This window comes from Dysidea avara, chromosome 6 (genome assembly GCF_963678975.1).
Source record: "Dysidea avara chromosome 6, odDysAvar1.4, whole genome shotgun sequence".
Lineage (NCBI taxonomy): Eukaryota > Metazoa > Porifera > Demospongiae > Dictyoceratida > Dysideidae > Dysidea > Dysidea avara.
In genome coordinates, this window is record NC_089277.1 from 12,785,638 (window position 1) to 12,800,024 (window position 14,387).

Sequence of the window (14,387 nt, forward strand, 5' to 3'; positions counted from 1 at the left end):
GTGTATAGGGGATTATGCAATGCGCTATGCAAAAATTATTACTTTTGTGGTAACAAAGTAATATAACGAAATATGCTGTAAAAACAAAAACAGGTAATATAACTCAAGTTACTTTACTTGCAAATGTAACGCATTGCCTATTATAATGAAGTAACTGTAACGAGTCTAATATTATGTAACATTATTACTTTAAGTAACGAAGTTACTAATCTCATTAGTAATCCACTGAGTAATGCCTAGCCACTATGAAGTAACAATTAAGCCTACTGAATGAAACTTATTAACCAGTTTCTTGCTTATAACTAAGATTTTCACATTGTCCAACAACACAATCATGTCATGTGATAAAGTGGTAGTTTCACACGTGACAGGCTAAGGCTGTGGACACAAAGTAATATAATATGTAATAATATTATAGTTACTTTATTATATGGGTAAATAGTTCAGTTGTAAATACTATGTTATATGTAACAATTAAAATAAAGTTATATTTAAAAAGTAACTGTCCCAACACTGCATGGACAGCATATATATATATACACACACTCATGGTATACAATGTAACTAGACAAATTGTTGCTGTAAATGCAACCGTCTCTGCACAAGTCTGCAGAGGTAACAACATAACGGATGAAATAACAATTACAAGCTTTAGTTGTGCTACATTACATAAAACAAAACAATAATGTTGTTTATTTGAAATGTCTTCCAGTTTCTTGGTATATACATTTGTTAATTTTACCTTGAGCCAAATCCCAACTGTACAAGTCAATGTACCACAAGTTATGGCTGAAAACACATGCACAGTATAAGCGTCTGTGGATTATATTCAGTATCGTCACTGCATAAATTGATCTATACCATCTCATGTTAAATAATTGGCTAGAGTGCCCATACATATAGCAGTATACACAGTGTAACTAGTGTTACCACCAGATAGCAACTGAACCAATTGCATCTATAGTACTTAAATCCTGGAGTATATAAATCTGCCATAGTAACACATTCCTTGGGCAGTGTTATACAGTATACAGTATCTAATAACTGAGGCAATAAAAACAAGCAAGCCTAGGGTTTTGTTGATACAGCACATCACAAATACCTTAACCCTTAAACCCACATACTGTAGGCCAGAAAACTGGCCCAAATATGCATGCCTTGCACAAAGCGCTGTAACTTTCAAAGAACCCATCCTATTGCTACGCAAGTACACCATCTACTTGTGATGTACAGTATCAAGGATTAAAATGATACCAAGGGTTTTCCCTTAATGCTAAGCAGTGAAGCCAAAACTAGCCATATAAATAACTATTTAGCAAGGACACATGCAAACCTTTTACATACCTACCTTTATAAAATTATCCATAACTCAATTGTGGTTGCTTCTGTCAACTTGCAACAAGTTCCGTTAGTTTCACCAAATTTTCTATCAAGCCATATACAGTATGACTCACATGAGTAAACCCACAATTGAAATTAAACACATGGCAAGACTTTCAAAACACGGAGACGCGACTAGCTGTTATTCATTGCTTCATAAGCCACTGTAGTTATACAATTAACTTTCTCCAAGTATCCCAGTAAACAATTTGATCGTTGTGTAGTTGTAAGCTACAGGCATAAGAATTAAGTTACCTCGCCTAATGTCACCATGTGTGCCCATATTGTGTAAACACACATTTCCCAAAATATTTTGGCGTGTTTAAGGGTTAAATTAATACCTACCAATACTAACCTGAATCTTCTGACTTTCTTTTTGTAGTTTTCTCATTTCAGCTCGTGCAGCTTCTTGGCGGCTTTCAATGGTCTTTCCTTCTTCATTGACTTGCTCTAAATCTTGAGCAATTTCACGTTCTCGACTCTCCACACGCCGTGCTTCATCACAAAAATCTTTCAACTTCGCCTCATTTTTTGCGATTCTCTCTCTTTCCTTCATAACTTTAGTTTCATGCAATTCAGCCTCCTAAAATATAGTATAATACAATTGCAAACTGCAATAAAAATTCTAAGTGTCACATTAAATATACATACACAGTATTATACAGACATTGATACATCACAAAAGGTGTTTATTTCACTCTGTACACTTTTTCAACTAGGTACATACAGTATGTGTATACGTGTGCTTGCTTGCATACAGTAACTGCATGCCCTAATAAAAATGTACCTTTTCAATCTCATTAACATATGCCCACTGCAATTCATGGTTACAGTCATTCATCTTCTCTCCCAGTGTCTGTAGACCCAGTATACCATTGTAGAGCTCTTCAAGTCTTTTCACCTCCACTTCCATTTCTTTCAAGTTCTGTAATTTAAATCCTACTATAGTATGCACTACGTTACATATTTAAACATAAGGAGTAGGAACTGCTGAAATATCCACCAAACTAGGAGGGGTGACTGGAATAGATTGATAAGGAACATGGTTAGGTCGAGTAAACTCTGCTACAGTACAGTACTTTACCTCCACAAAATGAGTAAAAATTTGAATATGTTATGATATGGTATGTACGTTCAAGAACGAATCTAGCCTAAACAGTGAATGAAAAACTGTCTGTCTAGGGCTCAAACAAATACCCGAATATTCAGGCTAATATTCATTTGCATTGCATTAGAATAATAAAACCAACCAGCAATTATTCGCTCATGATCATTACACAGTAGCACATGATTAGCTGTCAGCAATTAGACATGTAAAGAAAGGAAAGGATGATGGTGATAAATCCAAGAGTAGAAATAGGATTAGGCAGCCGCTAATTGACAAAGATGTACCAATACTGTGGTGAGACTTTGTATGGATTTGTGGCTTACTCCAGGTAGATATACACTGTATATGCTATAACCACTTCTATCACAATATCGCTGTGATGCTTTCAGAAAGGGAACTATGCTATGTTTTCTTTCTCTGTAATGGAACCTACAAACCTGTTTGTGCTTTTCAAAGGGATTCTTGGTGGTGGCTTCCTTAATTACTGGATTGCATGGAACATTATATCGAATATCCGAAGATTTTTGTATGAGCTACAGGTGTAAGTAAATATTCGAATACAGGAAACTACCATACATTTGAGCCTTACGTCTGTCTGGCTGTCCTTCATGCTGCTTACTTGCCAGAGTCTGAGTATGTTGACTTCTCAAAATAAAGTACTTGATCATCATCCTGGGATTAACGTGAGCTTCTGCATGCTTTTGTTTGTCAGTTACAGCACGTTGAAGGCTACGGTGTAGGCATTCTTTGAATTCCGTTATCCATAAGTAAAGGAGCCAAAGTTTCAGATAAATAGTCCTGGAGTTATATGCAGCGCAACAGCAATACATTCGATTCAGACAGCAGATTATTTACTGTAATTAACCACAACTCATGACTGAAACAAGCTACACTGAATTGAAGACTTTACTTGGCTCAATCTGGCCACCATGAACTTACAAATCTTTTTTTTTCATGGTATAGTGCTTTCCCTGTACTCCTCCGTATGGACAAAGCAGAAGGCCATTTCCAACAAAGAAACAATGACAGCAAGCTTTATTTTTACCGCACTGTAGATAAGTGCCAATAACTTACGTATGTTTTGCAGTACAAACACGAAACAAAAAAAAAATCAATTTTTCATGAATAGGTGAATCTGATTGTGTATCATACAGTATGATAGTACTGTATAGTAGGAACCACAAAGGAGTAGGCATGACCCACAAAATAAATTCACCTAAAATCCAGCCTAAATTTCCCAGACAATGATGAGGCAGTATCAGCTAGGTAAAATTAAGCTCAAACAAGCTTTCAGATCTACGCGAAATGCTTTCAACAAGTTGCTACAGAATTTAAAAATATATACATATTTAATGGAATTTTCTACTGACTGACTGGCTGAGTAAGTAACTGACTGATGCCTTCAGACAAGCGTAACTCGATAACGGCTAAGGCTACGGGCTTGATTTTTCACTGTTCGATGTTGTTTCGTCCCGACAGGTGCCTTTTGGCATATCGCAGTATAATGCATTATTCATGGACTTATCAGTGCCCTTCTTTGTGTCGCATTCATCTTTGCTGACAGCGAAAAGTGTTGATTTGGTGATAGCACATGATGGCTTCCCTTTACGTAACGAAAATCGCCCTTATTTTCCATAGTGGCTATTTTGATAACAGAGGTGCTTGTCAAACAGTTCTTGACTCGTACTGTTGTGTAATGGGTTGAACACAGCCAACAATGAAGCGTAATGGATACTTCACTTTTCAAACGTTAACTGATATAACTGGGGCGTACGGCACCATTTCTTTCTGAATGCTCCTCAGCGTGCGGTGTGCAGAGGTGTTTTTCGAACAGTTCTTGATTCGAAAATGCTGCGTAACCGGTTGAACATACAGTAGCTGACAACGAAGCGTAATGTATACTTCGCTTTTCAGACGATAATTGGGGCACGTGGTGCCATTTCAGATGCAGTTTGCGTGGGTTCACCAGTCATAATAATTATTTACAAAAAAAAGTTAACAAACAAGTACACAGAAAAATTTGGAATTTTCAACTAGAGTAGGGACCATAGCACATCGATAAAAAGTACTGAAACAAGCTGCAGTAGTGCATGATATTAAATCACAGTAAAACAATAAGAAGTGTTATACCCTACTGTGCTCAAGCTGGAGTAGTGCACGATATTAAATCACAGTAAAACAATAAGAAGTGTTATATCCCTACTGTGCTCAAGATACCATATATATATAATAAAAATGTACAGTAGGGATATAATACTTCTTATTGTTTTACTGTGATTTAATACCGTGCACTACTCCAGCTTGTTTCAGTACTTTTTATCGATGTGCTATGGTTCTTACTCTAGTTGAAAGTGTAACAGGTTAAACATAGCCAACAACGAAGTGTAATGGATACTTCAATATTCAGACAATAACTGACCATTTCTTTCAATATGCGTGGATTGCAGTGGTGCTTTTCGAAAAGTTCTTGATTTGTAATGCTGTGTAACGGGTCGAACATAGCTGACAACGAAGCGTAATGGATACTTCACTTTTCAAATGATAATTGAAATAGCTGGGGCGCACGGCACCATTTCATATAATCTATGCGTGGGTTCACCAGTCATAATAATTATTTACAAAAAAAGTTGACAAACAAAAACACAAAAAAAATTAGAATTTTTAACTAGAGTAGGGACCATAGCACATTGATAAAAAGTACTGAAACAAGCTGGAGTAGCGCACAATATTAAATCACAGTAAAACAATAAGAAGTATTATATCCCTACTGTGCTCAAGATACCATATGTATAACAACATGCATATTTTTTTTTATGTAGTATACATTTATTTCAATACATTTTGTTCTAATTTGCAAAAAAACACAAAAAGGCTGGTATTCGCTCAGCTGGTCATGATTAACATACTCAAAATATACTTATAACTGACTCACATCTTTCTTCCTATCAATAGTATCACTCATGATCGCCTTTTGCTCATCAATATGCTCATAGTCTCGAAGGATGCAATCTAGCTGAGTGGCCTTCATCAATAGCTAACAGATACAAGAAAAGTAAACAAGTTCAAGAACTATATAGTGCAGTACATAAGCCCTTAAAATCGACATAATCGTTCACTTTTTGATAAAAGCACCCTTTTTTTTACAAAGTATATGGAGCGTGCACCAAGTGTTTTAAGAAGGGAAGGCATGCAAAAAGTCCTCAGGAACACCCCTTTTTGCACCCTGAAAGAAACTATTTGTTGCTATTAAAATTCAATCATGTTTCTATCAAGTTAACTGCTGGGCCTAGTATCATAGTAGTACAAAGCATACAGCTGGAACATAATAGCCTATTAGTAATCTATAAAAAACAAATAGTTTTCTCACCTAGGCAGTAAACAAAATCACTAAAATTTCCATTTGCAAGGATTCTGTTAAAGTTTTGGACCTTCAATGCTGACGATTGTGTAGTACTATGTACAAGGATCATCCTGATGTGTATCGTTTCTTTATTAAAGGGGTATAACAAAAGTTATTTAATGCTAAAGTTTTAATAGGTCAAAGTGGATATCTCAACAGAAAACCATGAACTACAGCAGTTCAGTTAACAAGCACAGAGCTCGAACAAAAGGTCCCTTGTCCTTATACTGGGCACCATATGAAAGGTAATTAAATTTCTAGTTTAATGCAGGTAGTTGCAAGCTGTTTCAACATCTTGTTCTCAAGTTACAGCGCTTTCAATTCAGTGTAATATAGCATAAGCAAGAAAAGCACAAGGATGAGTATTAAAGAATTTCTTAGTGCTGTGATAATGGTCAAAATAAGCATAAAGGAGCTGGGTTCCAATGAAGTGAGATTTTGAAGTACCTTATGACACATCCTTGTGCTTTTCTTGCTTATGCTATATTACACTGCATTGAAAGCGCTGTAGCTTGAGAACAAGATGTTGAAACAACTTGCAACTGCCTTTATTAAACTAGAAATTTAATTATAAGGACAAGGGACCTTTTGTTCGAGCTCTGCGCTTGATAATTGAACTGCTGTAGTTCATGGTTTTCTGTTGAGATATCCACTTTGACCTATTAAAACTTTAGCATTAAATAACTTTTTTTATACCCCTTTAATAAAGAAATGATACACTGATCCTTGTACATAGTACTACACAATCGTCAACATTGAAGGTCCAAACTTTAACAGAATCCCTGCAAATGGAAATTTTAGTGATTTTGTTTACTGTCTAGGTGAGAAAACTATTTGTTTTTTTTATAGATTACTAATAGGTTATTATGTTTCAGCTGTATGCTTTGTACTACTATGATACTAGGCCCAGCAGTTAACTTGATAGAAACATGATTGAATTTTAATAGTAACAAATAGTTTTCCTGTCAGGGTGCAAAAAGGGGTGTTCCTGAGGACTTTTTACGTGCCTCCCCTTCTTAAAACACTTAGTGTACGCTCCATATATTCTGTAAAAAAAATGGTGCTTTTATCAAAAAGTGAATGAATATTTGGCTTAGGTGCTGGACTAATACAATATGTGCACATATAGATTAAGTAAAACCTATTTAAAAATATATGTGAAGAATTGAGGAAACCTACATGTAAATGGCCTAGAAATATGGTAGCGCTGTTGACTTAGATGCTCTTTCCACTATTATTCACATTGGCTCTACGACATGTAAAGGTGGTCTTGCTGGATACAAAAATCCTACATGTATGTCTTGCATTCTATCTCTATAGCTAGTTGGCCATACTGTAGTAGGGAACACCCTCAGGGGGGGAGGTCAGCAACAGAGTAAAAATGATATCCAAGTTTTCATTAATATCTCACGATTTCTCTGGGACTTCAGGATAGAGATCTCAAGATCTCATAGAGAAATCAAGGATCTTGCTACAATTTCACAACATTTCTCAGAAAATTTCAAAAGATTTAGCTAGCTACAGATTTCATGTCCATTTAGCACTGTATGCAATACTGTATTGAAGGCAAAATTTTCGAAGAACGGGTGTTTCGAAGGTATTATTTTCAAATACTCTACAGTCATGCTTGGCGCCACTAAAATTATTTTTGTAAGTGTGCGCATTAAATTAAGTGAAGACGGTGACCACGCGTAGCGGTACAGTCGAAATTGAGGCATTCATTAGGTGTTGTAAGAAATATGGACTACTCCACTATAGGAAAGGTGGTTTTGCCAATGGGAAATGAGTAATCTTCACCATTGATTGGCTGTGGGCGTGGCAAGTGGCATTGCAGCATCAATAATAAGAGCAAAGGTGTTAGCTTGCCAGATACGGAAAGAGATATCATGTTTTCGTTCTGTATTTCTTCTATGATAAGATGTGGAGTTCTATTTAATAGTGGACAGAATTCAGCCGAGGCCTTATATTCAGAGTTAAATTTTCGTAGAAGCTGTGTTCTTCGAATAATTCGAAAATTAAACTCCTTTGAAATTAACCCGTTATACAGTAGCTGATAGCAACTAAAATTAGTTAATGGAATATGAATCTGTACGAGTCTTCCTCCAAGTGTTTCTGGCTTCCCTACCCTCCACTTGCTGAACCCTCTCTCTCGTCTTGGTTGCTACAAGTTACCTGCTTCTTTCCTGAGTTTCTTTTAGGCTTATCCACTCACATGCTTGTATTGGGCCGCTATCAGCCATCAGGATGTATATTCATTAGTGTGCCTTGTAGCAAGCTTTAATAATTCGCAATAATCATACCACAAGATCACAGATTGCAAAATTATGTTGCTGTAATTTCCATAATTTTACGGCAATGCTACGTTATTATACAGGAAAAAAATATATTAGTTGAGATTTTGGATCTAGGATTACAAGCAAGATCTCAGTGATAGGCGTCCAAGATTTCACCCCTGTTGCGGACCCCTCGGGGTTTGCAGATCAACAAATTTCAGAATTTTCGAGGTTTTATTTTTGAGGACCAGTCATTATTCACTAATGTTATCTATTCAAAAGCATAAAGCTGACCTTGATACAGTAATTGCTAATTTTCAAGGATGAATTTTCACGGAAAGCTGAGCAACTGTTAAAATTACATCCCTAGAAAATTTGTACGCATACGGTATGAAGAAGGTAGGACTGACCAATCAATGAAATTTTTGCTGTAGTTATCAGATTTTCTTTTTAGGGGTAGCTACACTGTATATACTGTAGTATAGTGATTTTGTATAACTACTGGTAGCAGCACACGGTAATAATTGTTACACAACAATATTATTGATACCTTCATAACCAAAACCTTGTGCGGCAAACTATTTTAACAGCACTTACATCAAAAAGTTAGTTAAGGGTTACTTTTGTTGCCAAAACATTTAGGGAAGGGAATGAGGGAGTTTAAATTCTATACCAAATTACTTGCATGGTTACCTGGTAAAGAGTCCTTGGGTTAGTGGAATGAAGGAAGTTGCGGCTAGTTTCCTGATTTAACAAGGACACTGGATTATCCACTTGGATGTTGAATTTATCCAGAATCTTGATCAACTCCTCTTTCTTGTTGGATATCAGCTCACCTAATAAATAGTAGGAATTATTATCAGACATCCAAACAGACATGAACCTAGAAGTAGTTGCAATCAGTTGGTTTCTGTGTGCGTGTGCGGGCCCATGCTCATGGTGGACCTGGTAATATGTCAATCTGGTAGTGTGGATAAATAGCACAGTGTAGCAGCCCAGTGTGGTGGAGATCAGGCAGGGTCAGAGTGCCCTTGGGTTAGCCTTGCAAACCAACAACAGGGTTAACACCAACACACCTTTGTCACTCATAATCTTGTAGCTGGAGCTATCACGTTGCAATCTGCGCAGAATAACAATATGACGACCATACTTGTCAGCTAGATAACTCTCTTGACCAGCATTACTCAGGATTAGCTTAATCTCAGCAGAACTACATACACATACATAATATATCATACTGTAACCGTACACAATACCCCTTACTTGCTTCCAGTCCTAATAAACTGCTGTAGTGAAGTGTTTCTACTGGTGGTGGTAGCTTTCCCTCCCAGCCCAACAATGATGGCTGCCATAATTGCACTTTTGCCACCTGTTAATAATCATCATTGAAAATGTATTTGTTTTAGTAGCTACCAAGCAGCAGTGAAACCTTCTTGGACTCCAATCACCCGTTTGGAGGATGTCATTTATAATTATTTAATATACCTGGAGCTAGTAACTACAGTAGAATCTATTAGACACTTGGTAATTGTTTCTTAGTTTAGTGGAGTTAAGTATAACATGTATGTTACTATGTACCTATGTATATTAGAGATGTACCGATCTACCGATCTAGTATAGGATCAGTGCCGATCTCGACAATCTGAAATCGGTAGAATCGATTTTCTTTTGAAGCCACCGATTCATGATACCTATCTTTCTATTCACCATTTCTTCAAACCTACTAGACTTCTTCTATCATTTCTCTACTCCATTTACAAAATAAGCTAATTAAACTATAGTGATATTTCTCCATTGAAACTACGAGAGAAGCCACATAAACACACAAATTACAGTAGCTGTTTTAAACACTAAAACGTTGTGAAACTTACACTTGAACTTACCAGAGGTCCTTGGCAGAAAATAATGAATAGTGCTATACCATATCAAGTAGACTAAACTATTAGAATCTCTGCTACAACAGCCTACAAGTCTTGGTAGCTAGGAGCATGTATTATCTGGGTGCTGTCACTGCTGATTGTCTGGGTAGTGTAATTGAGGCCACACCACCATTGGTATTTGTAATAGAGTGGATGATGTAATCTAATGATGTAACATTATGATGTAATTAATATTTGCTGTACTATAAGTATTCTGTCCTGTAGTTGTAATTCATTCATTTCTGTGTGCTTAATAGTTATTCATTAATAATCCTACTGTGGTCTAGCTGTGCTGCTTTTACTCGGTCATCTACAAACCTGCGATAGAACAGTATTGACTCCAGTGACAATGGTGTGATCATCATTCGATCAGCTAACAAATTAGCTTAGTATGAAATTATAAAATGCTATTAAAGAATTATCTGTACAAGATCAGTCATCATACTAGATAATCGGTTCAATATCAGTAATATCAGTAGATCGGTAATAAATTTCCTAGATCAGATCGGTATCGTTAAAGCTCCAAAATGTTGAATTGGTACATCTCTAATGTATAATATTATATAACATATGAATGACTGTTACATGAATGTTTATATGAATCATGAAAGTTTAGTGACACATATGAGTATTACGTGCTAGCAAGGCATGCTATGTGCGCTCTTGGCACACTGATGAAAACTACTCTAACTGCATCAATCAAGATAGATTTCTAAAGGAAAATTTATTCTTGCTACACTTTAGCCCTAACTGGTACTTTACCTCATATAAAAGCAAGCAGCGTAAACCTACTTGAGAGGTCATTCTCAGGTACCTGAGATGGACCTGAAAGAGTGTAAAATATTTTCAGTGCATGACATACATTCCCCTTTGGATGCCACGTGTGTAAACTATGAACACAAATATCTTAATACCATCAACCCTCCTTACTCTCATAAAACCTCATTGTGACACCTCAGATCTGAGGGCGTGGTCTCTAACCAACTTAGAAAATGTATGTGTTTTATATGGGAATATAGGTGGAGTCATTGTGAGATTGAGTTATATGTCATACTGAAATTGTCACACAATGTTAAAATAATCATGGAAGAGTGAACGTGCTTTTGTCGAAGTATTGAAAAAAATCGAAGCTCGCACCACTTCCTTTCACAAGTTAGACTTGGATCTGGCACAGCTGGGAAACGGCAGTGATCTTGGCAATGATACATAATAATGTCGAGCCGGGTTAGTGTTAGCCAGTGCCTATGGCGTCACAGCAGCGTAAAGAACACGTGTGTTGAAGAAGCAGCTTGTGTGTATTTATACTAAGGGAATGAGTTGTCATAAGTTGTTCCTTCAGTGGCGCACAGTAGCATGAAGAACAGGCACTGTTTCGAACGAGGTTTCGAATATGGACACACCCACATTACACGTAGCACAATATGTGACTGGATTTGCGAAAAGGGGTCTTCGACGCACAACTCGCGAAATTTTTATTTTTGGTTTAAACAGCATGAAATAACGTAAAGTTACTGCACCTAAAGTTTGAAGTCGATCCACGCATCCATTGCAAAGATATAAGCACATACGCATACAATACATTACAAATAATAAGATGAAACAATAGTATCTTACCCACTCCGTTTTCTATTAAGCTGACTAATCACTCCATGTTAATAATGCGACGAATTTCCAGAAATATTGTGGAGTCCAAGATAGCGATGCCACATTGTTGTTTAGTTGGGCCGAATTTAGTTGTTTCCCCGCTGTAAACCAGGTAAGTTAATTTGTTTCTGGTGTGGTTATAATGCTTGTTCTTCAGTGATTGTGAACTGTGCGTGCTATTGGCTATTTGTATTCTTTTTAACACACTTTATTGTGAGAAAAACAAGCATATTAGGTACTGCAATCGATTTCTGTGTAGTGTGGAATGTAGTACAGTGTATTCTATTAATGATTTGGCGCCTTCTTACTAATTGTAAACAGGGGAAGACCCATGCGTATTTTATTAGCCTAATACTTTTACTTCAGTAGGCATTGTTGTAATGTACATAGCCAATAAGCTGCTATATTGAATGTGTTGACAATGAGTATTATTTAATATACACAGTTAATATACTAAAATTGATGTTCTCTATTATAAAGCATTTGTAGGTAAAGGACAAACAAGATCCTTCGCCTGATCTGGGCAAAACTCCGATCTTTTGGTACAAGTACCACTGTCACTCTAGGCTTAGCCCTTGTGGTATGATCTGCTGAGGGAGAGTGTGAGGTGATGGACGCCAAGATTTATCACGAAGCAGGTTAATTCTTCTCTTCCCATAATCGCTAAAGTCTCGGTCATACACACATCCTGGATCAGTGGAGGTGAAACGGAAGTTATGCATTTTAGTGATTCCCTTTAATGATGTCTGAATCATAGGCTCATCAAAAAATGAAGCCCAGTCGTACGTTGGAACTTCGATGGTGCCATCAGACTCAACAACAAGCTGTGGAATGTTGCACACAGCAGAATTATCAACCACTTTAGGGATACCTTCAATGCATCCAACCTTGGTTCTTTTGAAGAGCCTCTTGAACAACCCAAAACACCAATCTGGTGAGAACTTTGTATGTCCTACCAGTAGAAATGAAATTGTTATCTCTTTGTGTAGCCTAACAAGCACCCTCCACAGCAAGTAAAACATCATAAATCGGTTCTTGTTCTGCCCTGTACAATTATCTGCGTGTAAGTGGACTTTGGTTTCACCAAAACTATGGACAGCAAAGAAATGGTGCAGCATGGAGATTATTGAGTTGGCTCCCTTTCCAACATTAAAAGACTCTACGCCACACTTACTGTACGTAATGCACCACACTTACTGTACGTAAAGCACCACACTCACTGTATGTATTGCACCACACTTACTGTACGTAATGTAACACACTGTGTGTAATGCACCATGCACACTTACTGTATGTAATGTAGCACACTTATTCTATGTAATGCACCACACTCACACTTACTGTACGCAATGCACCCCGTATGTAATGTAACACACTTACTGTACATAATCTGCTACACTATTTGTATGTCATAAACTACTTTGTGATTCCCTTTAATGCACATTTAGCACAATGTCATAGAGTTGTAATTATAAGCATACCTATTTACTCACACACACACACAACACACACACACACACACACACCTGCTGTGCTATATCAAAACTGTAGTGGACAACAGTATCATTGCTAAGTGGTGGAATCCTCATGCCTGGTAAAGGTGGGTTAAACTCTCCATCTGGAGAATACAGCTTCAATACATTTTCTTTACTCTTCTCACATTTATTCTTGTAGTAAGACCACTCAGTTGTCACTGATGTGGTCTTCAGCTGCCTTAAGTGCCTAGGTAAATTAACAGTACTGTAAATGTATTGTGTATGCATGACTAGAATGTAACACAAACTGTTTTGACAGCTGCTAACCTGAGACTTGTGTCTAAGTGACATGTTTGCTGCGTTTAGGAGCAGAGTCCCATTCTGCTGGCATGTCCAGCAAAGGTCACTCATTGGTTTTCCAACATTTGTGTGGGGTAACAACAAACGCCAGTATGTACAGAATGTGGGTAAGGCAGCATGCCTTGTATAGCCTCCAAATTGTCTATAAACATGAAAAAAAATTCTTTAAAAGTTTTTTTGATTCCCTTTTAATGCACACTTATAGAATTGTAATTATTCTACAAGTGTTTATGTACTGTAGCATACGAATAACTTGTCACAAATGTGTGCCATTTTACAGTACCTTCTTAATGCGACTAGATGGGAGCAACTTGATGTCATCACATTTATGGCCATGACCATGTCCAGGAAGCAGTATTGCATTCTCCTCGGCATAGTTGATCAAAAACTTGTGAACGCTAAGGATTTGGTCATAGGAATAATTATGTGGTGAGTTTCTCTTGTTGCCATGTTCCCTTTGTTCTAAGGCATTGGTCTTGTAGTGAGACTTCACTGCTTGTAATCTCTTCTTTCCTATTGCATATAAAATAGAAATTTTTTCTTGTACACCTTATTGCCCTCATGCATAAAGTTAATTGTGATTCTCTGTCGTTTGGCAGGTTAGTGACGTCCATCATGGATATTATCTCCAATGTTCACAGTACTCATAATAGAACCTATCAAAGCCATGTCTAACCCATCCTTATTTAGTAGACAACACTGAGCACGCAAGTTAACGTAGTGCTCTACAGAGAACAGCCCGCTGCATAGCTCATCGTCTGCTAAATCACAACCACATGAGTTGTTCACAAAAGCCTCAATATCAGAATATTCAGTAGGATTGAACTG

General features: G+C 37.0%; 1 protein-coding gene and 1 long non-coding RNA gene across 4 annotated transcripts in view; both read right to left on the reverse strand.

Annotated features, from left to right (window-relative positions):
* LOC136257521 (structural maintenance of chromosomes protein 6-like) overlaps nucleotides 1-14,387 on the reverse strand; it is a 57,728-nt gene that overhangs the window by 26,162 nt on the left and 17,179 nt on the right. For both annotated transcript variants that reach the window (XM_066050748.1, XM_066050749.1), the window contains exons 3-8: nucleotides 9,425-9,530; nucleotides 9,238-9,371; nucleotides 8,855-8,997; nucleotides 5,421-5,522; nucleotides 2,168-2,305; nucleotides 1,736-1,963 (exon numbers count right to left, since the gene is read on the reverse strand). In XM_066050748.1, coding sequence (XP_065906820.1) covers nucleotides 1,736-1,963; nucleotides 2,168-2,305; nucleotides 5,421-5,522; nucleotides 8,855-8,997; nucleotides 9,238-9,371; nucleotides 9,425-9,530 — 851 coding nt within the window. The remainder of the gene's footprint in view (nucleotides 1-1,735; nucleotides 1,964-2,167; nucleotides 2,306-5,420; nucleotides 5,523-8,854; nucleotides 8,998-9,237; nucleotides 9,372-9,424; nucleotides 9,531-14,387) is intronic.
* Nucleotides 12,108-12,878, reverse strand: LOC136257522 (uncharacterized). 2 transcript variants are annotated; one of them, XR_010702049.1, is made up of 2 exons: nucleotides 12,612-12,878; nucleotides 12,108-12,548 (listed from the first exon to the last, which is right to left on the reverse strand). It is a non-coding gene; the product is annotated as an uncharacterized lncRNA (long non-coding RNA). The 2 variants fall into 2 exon arrangements; XR_010702050.1 differs by having other exon boundaries at nucleotides 12,596-12,878.